Source organism: Lynx canadensis, chromosome A2, assembly GCF_007474595.2.
Source record: "Lynx canadensis isolate LIC74 chromosome A2, mLynCan4.pri.v2, whole genome shotgun sequence".
Taxonomy (NCBI): Eukaryota; Metazoa; Chordata; class Mammalia; order Carnivora; family Felidae; genus Lynx; species Lynx canadensis.
The window spans coordinates 135,183,253-135,200,050 of NC_044304.2; the positions used below are offsets into that span (position 1 = coordinate 135,183,253).

Sequence of the window (16,798 nt, forward strand, 5' to 3'; positions counted from 1 at the left end):
TGTTCAGGAATGTGTCCATTTCTTCCAGGTTGTCCAATTTGTTGGCATATAATTTTTCATAGTATTCCCTGATAATTGTTTGTATCTCTGAGGGATTGGTTGTAATAATTCCATTTTCATTCATGATTTTATCTATTTGGGTCATCTCCCTTTTCTTTTTGAGAAGCCTGGCTAGAGGTTTGTCGATTTTGTTTATTTTTTCAAAAAACCAACTCTTGGTTTCGTTGATCTGCTCTACAGTTTTTTTAGATTCTATATTGTTTATTTCTGCTCTGATCTTTATTATTTCTCTTCTTCTGCTGGGTTTAGGCTGCCTTTGCTGTTCTGCTTCTAGTTCCTTTAGGTGTGCTGTTAGATTTTGTATTTGGGATTTTTCTTGTTTCTTGAGATAGGCCTGGATTGCAATGTATTTTCCTCTCAGGACTGCCTTCGCTGCGTCCCAAAGCGTTTGGATTGTTGTATTTTCATTTTCGTTTGTTTGCATATATTTTTTGATTTCTTCTCTAATTGCCTGGTTGACCCACTCATTCGTTAGTAGGGTGTTCTTTAACCTCCACGCTTTTGGAGGTTTTCCAGACTTTTTCCTGTGGTTGATTTCAAGCTTCATAGCATTGTGGTCTGAAAGTATGCATGGTATAATTTCAATTCTTGTAAACTTATGAAGGGCTGTTTTGTGACCCAGTATATGATCTATCTTGGAGAATGTTCCATGTGCACTCGAGAAGAAAGTATATTCTGTTGCTTTGGGATGCAGAGTTCTAAATATATCTGTCAAGTCCATCTGATCCAATGTCTCATTCAGGGCCCTTGTTTCTTTATTGACCGTGTGTCTAGATGATCTATCCATTTCTGTAAGTGGGGTGTTAAAGTCCCCTGCAATTACCACATTCTTATCAATAAGGTTGCTTCTGTTTATGAGTAATTGTTTTATATACTTGGGGGCTCCGGTATTCGGCGCATAGACATTTATAATTGTTAGCTCTTCCTGATGGATAGACCCTGTAACTATTATATAATGTCCTTCTTCATCTCTTGTTACAGCCTTTAATTTAAAGTCTAGTTTGTCTGATATAAGTATGGCTACTCCAGCTTTCTTTTGGCTTCCAGTAGCATGATAAATAGTTCTCCATCCCCTCACTCTGAATCTAAAGGTGTCCTCAGGTCTAAAATGAGTCTCTTGTAGACAGCAAATAGATGGGTCTTGTTTTTTTATCCATTCTGATACCCTATGTCTTTTGGTTGGCGCATTTAATCCGTTTACATTCAGTGTTATTATAGAAAGATACGGGTTTAGAGTCATTGTGATGTCTGTATGTTTTATGCTTGTAGTGATGTCTCTGGTACTTTGTCTCACAGGGTCCCCCTTAGGATCTCTTGTAGGGCTGGTTTAGTGGTGACAAATTCCTTCAGTTTTTGTTTGTTTGGGAAGACCTTTATCTCTCCTTCTATTCTAAATGACAGACTTGCTGGATAAAGGATTCTCGGCTGCATATTTTTGCTGTCTAGCACCCTGAAAATCTCGTGCCAATTCTTTCTGGCCTGCCAAGTTTCAAAAGAGAGATCAGTCACGAGTCTTATAGGTCTCCCTTTATATGTGAGGGCACGTTTACCCCTTGCTGCTTTCAGAATTTTCTCTTTATCCTTGTATTTTGCCAGTTTCACTATGATATGTCGTGCAGAAGATCGATTCAAGTTACGTCTGAAGGGAGTTCTCTGTGCCTCTTGGATTTCAATGCCTTTTTCCTTCCCCAGTTCAGGGAAGTTCTCAGCTATTATTTCTTCAAGTACCCCTTCAGCACCTTTCCCTCTCTCTTCCTCCTCTGGAATACCAATTATGCGTATATTATTTCTTTTTAGTGTATCACTTAGTTCTCTAATTTTCCCCTCATACTCCTGGATTTTTTTATCTCTCTTTTTCTCAGCTTCCTCTTTTTCCATAACTTTATCTTCTAGTTCACCTATTCTCTCTTCTGCCTCTTCCATCCGAGCTGTGGTGGTTTGCATTTTGTTTTGCATTTCCTTTAAAGCGTTTTTCAGCTCCTCGTGACTGTTCCTTAGTCCCTTGATCTCTGTAGCAAGAGATTCTCTGCTGTCCTGTATACTGTTTTCCAGCCCAGCGATTAATTTTATGACTATTATTCTAAATTCACTTTCTGTTATATTATTTAAATCCTTTTTGATCAGCTCATTAGCTGTTATTTCCTGGAGATTCTTCTGAGGGGAATTCTTCCGCTTGGTCATTTTGGATAGTCCCTGGTGTGGTGAGGACCTGCAGGGCACTTCCCCTGTGCTGTGGTGTATAACTGGAGTTGGTGGGCGGGGCCGCAGTCAGTCCTGATGTCTGCCCCCAGCCCACCGCTGGGGCCACAGTCAGACTGGTGTGTGCCTTCTCTTCCCCTCTCCTAGGGGCGGGATTCACTGTGGGGTGGCGTGGCCCGTCTGGGCTACTTGCACACTGCCAGGCTTGTGATGCTGGGGATCTGGCGTATTAGCTGGGGTGGGAAGGCAAGGTGCACGGCGGGAGGGGGGGCAGGCTTAGCTCGCTTCTCCTTAGGTGATCCACTTCAGGAGGGGCCCTGTGGCAGCCGGAGGGAGTCAGATCCGCTGCCGGAGGTTTGGGTCCGCAGAAGCACAGAGTTGGGTGTTTGCGCGGAGCGAGCAATTTCCCTGGCCGGAACCGGTTCCCTTTGGGATTTTGGCTGGGGGATGGGCGGGGAAGATGGCGCTGGCGAGCGCCTTTGTTCCCCGCCAAACTGAGCTCTGTCGTCCGGGGGCTCCGCAGCTCACCCTCCCTTTGTCCTCCAGCCTTCCCGCTTTCCGAGCAGAGCTGTTAACTTATGACCTCCCAGACGCTAAGTCGCGCTTGCTGTCGGAACACAGTCCGTCAGGCCCCTCCGCTTTTGCAAGCCGGACTCGGGGGCTCTGCTTGGCTGGCGAGCCGCCCCTCCGCCCCGGCTCCCTCCCGCCAGTCCGTGGAGCGCGCACCGCCTCGCCGCCCTTCCTACCCTCTTCCGTGGGCCTCTCGTCTGCACTTGGGTCCGGTGACTCCGTTCTGCTAATCCTCTGGCGGTTTTCTGGGTTATTTAGGCAGGTGTAGGTGGAATCTAAGTGATCAGCAGGACGCGCGGTGAGCCCAGCGTCCTCCTCCGCCGCCATCTTCCTGCCGAGGTCCTGCACTTAACACTCTTAACAACACCCCTAGCTCAGGGTAATTTTTACTCTCCAAATTAGGAAACTAAGTTTCAGAGGAAAGAATTATTATTAATAATCATGTATTTCATGACTTCTGCAAGGCTCTGCTGGTGACAGCTGGGTTCCTTGGGAGGCAGATACTGTGGTGGAGATTAGTATACTGGACATTTCTTAGGGAGCGCTCCAGACAGCAATACCTTTGCAAGGTAAGGGGGAAAGCAGGAGTGGGCAGAGGGAAGAGATGGGCTGTGATACAGTCTTGGTGAAGGCCTCAGCCAGGCCCCCTTGGAGCTCTGAAGCAGAATGGTCTTCAGGGTTATTTTGAGTTGAGACAAGATTCCTTTAAACCCATAGGTTGATGAGCCATTCCTGGGAATAGAGTGGGAAAGCTACTATCACTTTGGGGAAGGCAGCTTGCTTTAGTAGAGAAAACTCTCTCAAAGAGGTCAGTCTCCTTCCTGCACTCACAGAAGCTGGGGTAATAAGTCCTTTACTTCTAAAGGGAGGTCTAGGAGCCACATCACAGAATACAGTTCAGGAAACGAAACCTTATGAAGAATAAAACCTGCAGTTTTTCTTTCATTCTAGAATGCTATTCCTATTTTATCTAGAAACTGACTTAGGGACTTTGCATAATAACTTTAATCTTTCATTTCCCCTATTGAAGTTCCCCATTTAAGCTGGCCATGGCTAACCATAAGTGTTATTATAATACTGCCACTGATATGACAATTGTTTTATTACCCCTAACTGGATACTCACAGTATTACTACTGAAGATTCTAGGTGTCTCATTTTAATACTTTACATTGAGGGGCAAGGAAAACTGGGGGGGGGGGGGGGCATCTGCAACTCCCAAAATTGTTTAACACTAATGAGCCTTGGATCCATGATGAGTAGAGATTTACTTTAAATTTGGTCTAAGTCTCTTCTAAAAGATTTCGCACATTGGGAATTTTGCCCATTTTCCTTTGTAACTGTGTTCTGTGGGAGGGCATCAGTTGACATTGAGCCTTACCCCCACAAGGAAAGATAAGTCAGTCTATCACCACACTCTCAATTGTGGAGATTTAAACAAACAAACAAGCCACTAAACCACACCCTTTCCTATGAAGCAGTCTTACAAAATTATTTTTTTTTCCAACTGTTTACATCCTTAAAATAACAGTAATCCAATTGTCTCTTAAAAAAATTTTTTTTAACGTTTATTTTTGAGAGACAAAGAGACAGAGCATGTGCAGGGGAGGGGCAGACAGAGAGGGAGGCACAGAATCCTAAGCAGTCTCCAGACTCCGAGCTGTCAGCACAGAGCCCAACATGGGACTTGAACCCATGAACCGTAAGATCATGACCTGAGCTGAAATCAAGAGATGCTTAACCAACTGAGCCACCCAGGCCCCCTCCTCCATTGTCTCTTTTAGTAATAGTTTAAGTATTTAGATTTTTGATCATTTTATATATATAAAATATATAATGAATGGGTATAATGTCTTCAACATACAAAGCACTCAATAACCATCTAATGAGTCGAAGTGTCATTAGTAGTTTTGCCAAAATTATAAAATAATTGGCAGCAACCAAATATTAAGATAAATTTTCACACATTAGATCTCTGAATGTGAGATCAAAAACAAAACCACTCATGAGGGATTCAATTTGTTTAGTAAACACTGATTCTTGTAAAGCCCCTAAGGTTTTGTTCTATTTTAAGAATTCCCAATTGGATCTATTTTTGAATATGGCATTATTCTGAGTCTTAGAAAAATCTATTTTATAGATGAGGAAACCAAGACCCAGAGAATGTACACACTAATGACATGGCTGGAACCTCGCCTACCTTATCTTCTATCTCAGGGTCATCGTGGAGGTGGGGGCCAGGTTAGGGGGTGAAAGGGAAGCAGCAGCATTTAACAGTAGACACGATTTCAAAAGGAAAAAAAAAAAATAAAGGAGATTAGAGTATTTGAAAGATTCCAGGAGGAAAGAAAATTCAGGGAAACAATTGTGAAAGATCAGTTGAAAAGAAAAAGAGGATAATACTATCTTCTGGAGAGAAATCCAGAGATGGTGCTACTCCTGAAAATGTCCTTATTTTATTTACTCTCTCTCAAAAATTGTTATGCAGTATTAAAAATTTGTGCATTTTGTTCAGAATATTGATAGTCTGCACTTATAGGTACAGAAATATAATAGAGCACTGCTCCAATGGTTTAGAATTAGTTTCTCTAATAACTAACAAATGTGTCACATAAGTCCAGTATAACATTTTTATTGGCACTTGAAATAAATGTATTACTCACTAGTGGATGTGCCAGAAAGAAAATCCCCACCCTATTTCCACCCCCACAGAGCTACAAATGATTATTTATTAAGCAGGGACAGAGTGACTTGGAGGGCAAAACAGAAGTCATCATGGTTATCTATGTTCTTAAAGATTAGTGTTCACATCGTGTTAGCATTAAAAAAAAAAAGTTGGCATTATAAAATCATCACATAAAAGAAACAAAAACTCAGTTTTGCTTCTGGTGCTTGAAACTGTAGCTGGCTTAATTTCTGAGTTATACCCTTTGAGACTTTTAAATATTGTTTTCCATATTCACTCAATACAATTAATTTAAATTAGGCATTAGCTGAAATACCTACCACAGGAAAAGCTTTCAAAATTGAGAGTGCAAGCTTGATTTACCCATCATTTATCTAGCCCTAATATATCATGGTCAAACCTTGGTGAGTCTTTCCCTTTTGTCTCTAATAGACTTGAGGAGCTCTCAGATTTTTCAGCATCCTATGATATTAACGTAGAACTAGGTAAAGCTTACATGAAAAGTACTTAGCTAATGTTTCTGGCCTAAGCTAATGTTTCTGGGCCAAGCACTATACTAAGCACACAGCAGATACCCTAGAAATATTGGTTCAGGAGTGTCACTGCCAGGATGGGAGCGTGAGGAGCAAGCAGTGCTGTGTTACTCCCCAGAGAAACCAGCAAAGCTAGAGAAAGCTATAAAAACACAACCTTTATTTAAAGTCCCTGGAAAGAGTCCTAAGGGCTCAGAACCAATGAAGAAACATTTACTCAAGGAAATCTACAAAAACTCAGTAAGTACATTAAATCATGACCCATTCTCTCCCTTTCCACCCTTGCTGCCCCTTGCAACCCCCAGTCAGCTCAGCTGAAGTCCCCCTCAGGGAAAACATGGCCAAGAGGATGAGCTGCCTCTCCCCTCAGCTTCCAGATAAAGGTTACTATATCTCATCCAAAAGACAAGCCACCAGCACTTCTTATGCCCTCCAACTCTGCTGTGATAGAGACAAAGGTGTTCTCCTTCCTATGAGCCCCACAGGATAATGACTGTATCCTGGAAACTGCAGGCCAGAATACTTGGGCCCTGATCTCCTTCATGCCAGCTCACTTATAGGGCAGAGTTGTGAGAATCAAACCCAAAAGTCCAGACGCTACTGCCCTACCTAGCACTCAGAGTAGTGGCTCAGAGATGTTGCCAAGAGGTAGCATCAGTCCATAAGAAAGGAGAGCTTGAAACTTGTCCTCAAAGGAACTGCCTTTATTTGAAAGAGAATGTGGAGAAAATCAAGCCTAAGGTCACTCTCAAGGACAACAGCTCTTTTTAAGTAGGAGCAACAAGGTAAACTGTAGGCGAGCTAGTTCACCAGATAGAACCCGGGAGAGACAGCTAAAAAGGGCCCTCCCCTAGTCAGAATAAACCTCAAAATCTGATTTCAAAAACTGCCCCTGTCCAGGGGTGCCAGTGGCTCAGTTGGTTAAGCGTCCACTTAGGCTTAGGTCATGATCTCACAGTTCATGAGTTGGAGCCCTGCCTTGGGCTCTGTGCTGACACCTCAGAGCCTGGAGCCTGCTTCAGATTCTTTGTCTCCTTCTCTCTCTGCTTCTCCCCTGCTCACATGCTGTCTCTCACTCAAAAATAAATAAACATTAAAAAAACAAAAACAAAAACAAAAAAAACCCAACAACCGTCCCTGTCCAAATTTAATTCTATCAGATTGCTGGGCAATTCATGCCTTGGGGCATGCCATAAACACTAGAGCAATCAAACAGTAATTAGTGGATTAGTAACTAGTGGGCTCCTTGTAATACCAAATGTGGCAGATAGCATATCAGAATAATCAGGAAAAGAGACCATTAAAAAGGCCCCTGATAAAACCACTGTCATCTCTGGACGACTGTACACATTCCCACGACTATATACTCTCTGAAGAGCAACATCAGGAGTTTCACACTTTGTGGAAACAAACTTCACTAGACTAGTTCAGCCAGGTCACTAAACAAATCAACAAGGAAACAGTAACAAAAATTCCTGGAGGTGGGGGGTGGGGGAAAGAGAGAGGAATCACTTTTCCAGAACTACTAGATTATCTAAAATATTCAGTTTTTAACAAAAAATTGTAAGACCTCCAAAGAAACAGGAAAGTGTGACCCATACACAAGAAAAAGAGCGGGCAATAGAAACTGTGAGAGGGACTAGATGTCACATTTGGTAAAGTCTTTAAAGAAGCCATTACAACTATGTTCAAAGAACTAAAGAAGACCAGGCTAAAGAAGCAAAGGAAGGCCTGAACAAAATGTCTCATCATAGAGAAGATCAATAAAGAGAAATCAAATTCTGAAGTTGAAAATTTGAAAAGTAACTGAAATTCATTATAGTGGCTCAGTAGTGAATTTGAATTGGCAGAAGAATCCTTAAAGATACATGGACAGACGTTGAGAGGAAAAAATGGAATGAACAAAAGTGAACAGAAAAATGTGGGACACTTTTGGGTCCACCAATACAATGGAAATACCATTATATTTCAGAAACTGAAACATGGTATACCAGAAACTGAGGACAAAGAGAAAGGAACAGAAAAGGCCTTCCAAGAAATAATGGCTGAAAACTTCCCACATTTGATGAAAAACATTAATCTATAAGCCTACTATGTTCCAAGTAGGAAAGATAAAGAGATCCACACCCATAAGAATGCTGAAAGCCAAACACAAGAGAGGAAGTCTTCTTTTTTTAAAATATAATTTTATTTAGGGGCATCTGGGTGGCTCAGTCAGTCAAGCTTACGACTTCAGCTCAGGCCACGTTCTCAGTTTGTGGGTTGGAGCTCTGTCGGGCTCTGTGCTTATGGCTGAGTCTGGAGCCTGCTTTGGATTCTGTCTCCCTCTCTCTCTGCCCCTCCCCTGCTTGTGCTTTCTCTCTCCCTCTTTCTCTCAAAAATAAACATTAAAAACATTTTTAATAAAAAAATTAAATTAAAAAAATTCTTTAATAAAAAATAAAAAAAATTTAATGTTTACTTATTTGTGAGACAGAATGTGAGCAGGGGTGGGGCAGAGAGAGAGGGACACACAGAATCTAAAACAGGCTCCAGGCTCTGAGCTGTCAGCACAGAGCCTGATGTGGGGCTCAAATCCATGAAGCCATGAGATCATGACGTAAGCTGAAGTTGGACACTTGACCAACTGAGCCATCCAGGTGCTCCTTTATTTTATTTTAAAGAGAGGAAGTCTTGAAAGGAGCAGTAGGACTTGTCACTTACGAGAAACCCCAATAAGTAAACAGCCAACTTCTCATAGAAAACATGGAGACTAGGAAGTAGTGGAACAGCATATTCAGAGTACTGAAACAAAACAAAACAAACAAACAAAACTCTATCAACCTAGAATCTCATATCTAGCAAAACTTTATTTCAAAAATGAAGGCAAAACAAAGACATGTCCAGATAAACAAAAGTTTAAGAGGATTAACTGCTAGCAGGCCAACTTTATAAAGAAATATTGAATAAAATTCTTCAGATTAGAAGCAAGCAAACACACATGGAAATCTAAATCCATATACACAAAAAACAAAAATCAGGGGTAAAAGTAATTATGTAATTAAAAAAGACAATATAAATGCATCTTTCTTCTCCTTATGGTTTACAAAAAACCTATGTAAAGGAATATGTATATAATTGTATTGTTGGGCTTATCACTGATAGAATGCGTCATATTGGAAAACAATAGCACAAAGGAGGTGAGTGGGAGCAGAGCTGCACTGGAGTAAGAAGTAATAATAGACAGTAACTTGAACCCACAGGAATAAATGAAGAAAACTAGAAATAATAAAAATGTAAATACAGCATACTTTGTAAGTATAAACTTCATCATTTTTCTTTCTTCAATAGACATACAATTATACAAAATAATTATAACACTATACTGCTGGATTTGTAACATATAGATGTAATATGCATAATATTAATAGTATAAAAAATGGAAGACAATAGAATAAAGCTATATAGGAATTAACATTTCCATATCTCACTGGAATTTAGTTATAAGTCTGGAGAGATTCTTATAGGTTAAATACATATATGGTAAGCCCTAGATCAACCACTAAGAAAATAACTCAAAAATGTGAAAAAAATCAATAAAGAGGTTTTTCTATATCAATCATATGGAAAACAAAAGTAAAATGGTTATTTCTGCCCAATACATCAATAATATACCAATAGTAACAGTGAATATGAATGGATTAAACAATCCAGTCAAAAAGCAGAGGCTGTCAGACTGGATAAAAATTAAAAGCGCGCACACACACACACACCCCAAAATTCCTAGTTGTAACTCTGTGACCTTTGGCTAGGTTGGCAAAATATAGGTTGGGGGCTAAATCTGGGCAACTGCCTGTTTTTGTAAATAAAATTTTGTACCACACTCACATCTATTCATTTATGTACAGTCTACAGGTGCTTTTGTACTACAATAGCTATATTAAGAAGTTGTGATATAGACCACATGGGCTACAAAGACTAAAATATTTACTATCTAGCCCTTTACAAGAAAGTCTAGGAAATCCAGTGTGGAAGTTCTTCTTTAACTGATTCTATTCCCCAGGGCAGTAAGAAGTAAGTCCACCATTTAAGAATGAGATGAGGAGGAGGTCTTAGAAATTTGAGGACAGAGAACCAGAAAATAGTTATTCAGTGAAAAAGTAAGTGTACAAGGGAAATGGAATAGAGCTACCAGATGGCACTAAGCATTCCACTTAAGGAGAGTGGCAAGTATGCATTTTTGAAAGATACTTGCATCCCAAGAGGTGCTTAAGAGGCATTATTTGTGTTCCAAAGTCAGTTCCAAAGGTGTAGGAACATTTTCTGATTCCAACTAATTAAAAATTAAGTATCAGTTAATAAAAAAATAAAGTTTTATTACTTTCAATTGCATAGAATTAAAACTTGGTTTACATTTATATCTGTGGTTTTAGAGGGGTCTCTGTGGAACTTGTTTCAAGAAGAGAAGAAAAATGATTTGTGCTACCTTGTAAAAGAATATTTCAAAAGGTTTACCCTTGTGGTAAAGCACTGTAATCAAGTCAAACAGAGTAGGAAGAGACTTACACTCTAGATAAAATTACCTATTCTAAACAATGAGGAAAATCTTATGTATTCTATTGATACTTTATGCATGAACAATTTAATCACAAAAAGGTCCTATTTATTTTTAATCTGCAATCTGAAAATTATACTGTATTTGTCAAGGAAGTAAAAATATACTTAGAATATGCAGATACAATGGACTTTACAGTATTTCTTTCCCCTGAATAGTTAATCATACTTAAAATACATTACAGCAGATCACTATTTTAAGGAACTTGCTAATATTTTTGGAAATAAAATATTTTATCAATTTGAATTTTCATAGTTTATCCTAATATTTGAGATACATATAGTTTGGTTTGATTAGAAGAAAAAAAATAGTGACCTATTCGGCCAAAAGAAGAGATATGATCATCTTTAAAGATGAACTGAGGTGAAAGACTATTGTTAAATAATCAGATAGTAAGTCATTTTTTTAAAGGAAACTAACATGTATTAAACACCTTCTATTTGCCTAAGAAATGTGCTAGGGGTAAACCACAATTTCTTTATCCATTCATCAGTTGATGGACATTAGGCTCTTTCCATAATTTGGCTATTATTGAAAGTGCTGCTATAAACATTGGGGTACAAGTGCCCCTATGCATCAGCACTCCTGTATCCCTTGGGTAAATTCCTAGCAGTGCTATTGCTGGGTCATAGGGCAGATCTATTTTTAATTTTTTGAGGAACCTCCACACTGTTTTCCAGAGAAATTGTGGTTTATATACATAATGGAATACTACTTGGCAATGAGAAAGAATGAAATATGGCCTTTTGTAGCAACGTGGATGGAACTGGAGAGTGTTATGCTAAGAAAAATAAGTCCTACAGAGAAAGACAGACACCATATGTTTTCACTCTTATGTGGATCCTGAGAAACTTAACAGAAGACCGTGAGGGAGGGGAAGGAAAAAAAAAAGAGAGGGAGACAGCCAAACCATCAGAGACTCTTAAAAACTGAGAATAAACTGAGGGTTGATGGGGGGTTGGGAGGGAAGGGAGGGTGGGTGATGGGCACTGAGGAAGGCACCTGTTGGGATGAGCACTGGGTGTTGTATGGAAACCAATTTGACAATAAATTTCATATTAAAAAAAAAAAGAAACGTGCTAGGAGTGAAACATGATCTGTGTTAGAACAAGGACCTCTTCTCCTACCCCTATTCTGGTCTTGAACCCACTTAAATTGAGGGATATCAGAAAAAAAAATGTCTTGCTATGGCACTTCGGTAAAAATGTCAGATACGTTCCTTCCAGTGATATATGGTTGAGTGTATTCTCAGAGAAGGAATTATTCGAGTCTTGCTGCTCTTGTGTAACAAAGAGCAGAAATTACCACTAATTATATTCTTCTTTTCTACAATTTTTTTGTAGATCCACTGCATCTGTTGTTGTAGATCCACTAAGTCAAGCAATATTTAACTGCCACGTTCCCTGTGAAATCAGGCCTGCCCTTTTTCACCTTCACTTTTAAAATCTGAGTATCATCATTTGGTTTGGGAAAAAAACCCCACATAATCATGTATTGCTTTTTAGATTGATAGACATCACATGCCACATGCCACTCACTGTCATAACATCTTCAAGAATGTTACACATAGTACCTGTCATAGTTCCCATAGGTACATTACATAAAAAATTTTAATGTACTGTGTACTTTCCACACTATTGTCTAAAATTTTTTATTTTTTTAATTAATTTTTTTTAGAGAGAGAGTGCACGAGCAGGGGAGAGGGCCAGAGGGAGAGGGAGAAAGAATCTTATGTGGGGCTCAGTCTGAGGACCCTGGGATCATGATCTGAGCTGAAATCAAGAGTCGTACTCTCAACCTACTGAGCCACACAGGCACCCCTAAATTTTTTTAAATTTACATTTTAGATATTTTCCCTAGGTTTTTAATCCATAATTCAAAAATTGTTCATTTTATCTTTATTCTTTGCATGCTCTGAAATAGTTTCAAAGTCATTTCCTAATGTTACAGAACTAAAAAATTAAGAAATTCCTTATTACATAATAATGGAAGGGAAAAATAAGGACTAAAAGAAAGGGACTTATTTATGAACATTTTACACATTCTGTAAGATTCACTGTGACAGTGGAACACACTGTTCTTTTTTTTAGTTTTTTCATCATGGTAAGTGTACTCTTTAATCCGCATCCCCTATTTTGCCCATCCCCCACCCACCTCCCCTCTGGTAACAACCATCAATTTTGTTCTCTGTAGTTAAGAGAGTCAGGAACACACTGTTTTTTAAGTGTCAAATAATATTAGATAAAACTTTTATTTTGAATGTGATTTAGAATCATAGTGCTAAACTTACGAATCACATAATTTACTGCTTGACCAAAATTAACATAAAAATACAACAAATGACATTTTTAACTCAAACTGACAAACCACTTTCTAAGGAAACTTTCTGTTCTATGCTATTGTAATTTCTCCGATGGAGTATCAGCAAAGAATGTAGTTATGCTGTGCCACAAATAGTTAAAAGCAACATTTGTAGGTAATTTGAATAAGATATTACTCAAAACACAATATTAGGGTTATTTTCTCTGGAAAGTCAGCTTGCAAATGAAAAGAAGAAACCCAAATCCGCACACTGTAACAGCCGTCCTCTTCAAAATTCTACTGTTCCATGTAGATACTTCTTCCATTAATGGTATATGAGTTGGATCATTTTCTCGCTCATTTTGCAACTAATATTTAGTATGAGAAAATGAAAAGAGTTAATGTAAAGTACACTGAAAATAAAAGTATCTTTGATTTTTAAAAATATCCACGTTAATTCAGCTGATGTAGAAGCAGCCAAAGCAAGATTCTCATGCAAGATTTAAAGTGAACACTTAAATGTCTCAAAAAACAGTTGTTTTTCCCCAGGATCCCATTATTGTAAATTATTAGTTTCACATTAAGAATAAATACTTTCATAGATTATTACATTTCAAAATCATGTTTTTGTATCAGGAGCTAAAGTTCCTTGAACGTTAAAGTCTTTATTTCTACCTACAAGCAATGACAGTTGTTATTTTTCCCTTCAACATTAAATATCAAATGATTTCTTGAAAAAAGTGAACCATTCTTATAGCATACCTACAAAACATTAAATTTAACAAAAACTCAAAGGTTTGATGCAACTGCCAGAAGTTTAATCCTTTATTTAAATATAATTGCAGGAACAAATACTAACAAAAACCTAAGTGGATCTTTTAGCGCTTCTCAGCAATTAAAGTACAGGCTCAGTAAGTTTATAAATACTTATACACTGAACTCTGTTGCTACAGAAGGCCCCCCAACTTGTGTGTGTACATTGTGTGTATGAGAGAAAGAGAGAGAGAGAGAGAGAGAGAGAGAGAGAGAGAGAGAAGATAGTTGATGGGGGAGGGGCAGAAGAGGGAGAATGAGTAAAAGCCAAAGATCCTCAAAAGATAAAAAGAATCAGGCACATTTATAGAGTGATATATACTAGAAACATCCTGGGCTGGAGTGGTGACATAAATATTTTCAACATTAGCAAGAATAACTACTTCTAAAATCTACAGTGTAAATATTTAATTTAAAAAGCCTGCAAAATTAATTTTAAATTTACAGCAGAAAACAGACTTCAATGCCAATCTCATTAATACTGTATTCTTGGCCTAACTTCCAAATGGCTTCATTCAGTAACAGATTCCTTTTTGACACTGATGCTCCATTTACTGAATCCTGAGACAGCCATTCCTTTTATTAACCAATTACTTAGAATGACCCTTTCTGACAGGAGCCTGTCAGTGTGTTGCTTTGAAAGAGAGTGATGTGGTGTTAAAGTCTAGCCTTGACCTCTCCTACCCTCCCTCTTTGTTACCTCCATACACTTATTGATGGTAACTCATATGTTTTTTAATTTGCTTCAGTTATTATTGGTAAACTGAAATATCAGATAATAGCATACTCCAAATCTGGAAGCCTTCACAGTTCTCTCAATCAAGTCTCACTATGGTGATTACTACTGAAGACTAATCCAGAAAAACCACTGCAATAGCTTGTTCTAAAATTAAGACTTTCCTGACCAAAGTACTGTATCTGCAATTATTATAAATCAGTAAATGTGTTTTCGAGGCTGGTTCTTCTACAGAAATGTATAAATTCAAGGTAGAGAAGGCCACAGAAAACAGACTTTCCATTAGCTAAAGAAAGCTAAAATTTCTCCTTATAGGTATATGTTATTAAAATAAATATTATGGTACCTGATCGAATCGTTTATGTTTTAGAGTCAAAGTCACCCCTAGAGCAGTGTTTCTTTATTTCATTCTTTTAGGAAAAACCTGTCCTGTCTCTTTAGCTTCATCTCAGTCTTCCTCCCCCTCCCCAAATGTTTTTAGTTCATCTTAGAGAAACCAAATAATTACCAATCCTGAGGCAAAGATGTCCTGGGAGAGTTTCCTACTCTAAACATTAAAGGATGATGCTTTGCAGGAAGTATCTTTACACAAATCCTTCCAAATTTCCCCTGGATCCTCATGAAAGATATTATCCTAAGTCAAATCAATACCATTTTCCTTCACTTCTTGGAGATGATGAAGGTAGTGAAGATGAGCAGTGCTATAGTCCTCATGTTATCAACAAGTTCAGAAAGTAGAAAATCAGACTTTTGTATGAGAAAGTTTGTTTGAGGAGTGGTTGTGGATTAAAGGAATACAAAAGTGGAAGTAGAATAATTAGAAGACTGCTGTGTAGCATGGTTGTCTGACATACAGCAGGCACCCTCACGCCTGTGAATGAATAAATGTCAAAGATAATATAACTTCTAAGATGCCTCTTTCTCTAGAAGGGAGGTATCTCCTACAAGAATTTTGAGATATATTACTCATTTGCCCCATTTTATCTTTATTTATTCCCCTACTATTTTGTAAAACTTGCTTTACAATTTCTGTTCACTTTTTAAAGACTCCTTTTAATTGAACATATGTTAATAGCTAGAATGACAAATTACTTGGAACATGTATAAAGTTGATTTTGAGAAGAACTTTTCTTGATAAAATATTACCAAAAATATCAAGCGGCTTATGGGTTGAAGTTATACAAATTTAATGCATAATCTAACGTTCACTTCAGCTATTTCACAAAAAGTTTACAGATGTCAAGTATATTTATTAAATAGGCTTGGAGAACTCACAAGTGAGTTATTTAGTCAAATGAAAATGTTTTCCTTTTTTTATTACTTATCTTCAACAGAGTTCCCTATTTTAGCAACATGGATTTTGTTACAACCAATTTTCTTAAAGGAGGGAAAATCATCTGTCCTTAAATCCAGATGTACACTTCTATGAGTACAGAAAAAACAACCAAAAAGGCCCACACTCTTTAAGAAAGTCTAGAAAATAGAGTATTTCATCTAAAAACCTGTATCATTAACAGAGCTGATAAACCTGTCCTTTTCATCTGCATATTTATATGTAAATAAATTCTACAAATACAACTTCATATCTTTATGATATCTATAACTTCATAAATATTTGATTTTCATTGTTTTTCTGACTGGCTACGTATCACTGTAACAAGTGGTTGTACCATAATTTATTAAATCATTCTCCTGGCACACGATACTTCTGGTACATAACACTTTTGGAATCATTAAGCTACTGAAAGATGCACATATTTTTATGGTCCTTGGCACATCTTGCCAAACTATTTTTGAAAGGAGTTGAGACACCAGTCTCACATGAAAGTGTCAGCTTGGTGAATCACCAACGTTCTCCCTTGCTAATTTAAAAGATGAAAAAGGACAGGTCTTATTCTTTTAGTCTGCATTTCTATAATGACCCACAAAGTTTGTTTTTTATCTTTATATCTTCCTTTGGAAACTATTCTTTTCCCACTTGTCTAGGGGAAGCAAGTTGCTTTTGGCAGAATTGCTTCATCGTCTAACATATTATGCTGTACATCATTTCCCCCTTTTTTAATGTTAAATATATACCTTCTGAATTAAGTCTTTTAGTTTGCAGACCTCTTCACTCAAATCTTCAACATTACTAACCAGTTCTTCACAAACGGAAGTAAAATTCCGGGGAGAAGACCATTCTAGTACTATCTGTGAATATTTTCAAAAGTTACATTTTAAAAAATGGGAAACAACTTTTTACAACTTTGTATCTACAAAAATGATACAGTTTTCTCACTCTTTAAATTATGTAACTGAAAAGCATTT

At 37.9% G+C, this 16,798-nt stretch overlaps 1 protein-coding gene across 1 annotated transcript in view; it reads right to left on the reverse strand.

Moving 5' to 3' along the window:
* Nucleotides 1-12,636: 12,636 nt before the first annotated feature.
* The window catches only part of ASZ1 (ankyrin repeat, SAM and basic leucine zipper domain containing 1), a 52,395-nt gene continuing 48,233 nt past the window's right edge, over nt 12,637-16,798 (reverse strand). Inside the window, exons 12-13 of the mRNA XM_030295379.1 lie at nt 16,568-16,681; nt 12,637-13,310 (exon numbers count right to left, since the gene is read on the reverse strand). Coding sequence (XP_030151239.1) covers nt 13,158-13,310; nt 16,568-16,681 — 267 coding nt within the window. The 3' untranslated portion in view covers nt 12,637-13,157. The remainder of the gene's footprint in view (nt 13,311-16,567; nt 16,682-16,798) is intronic.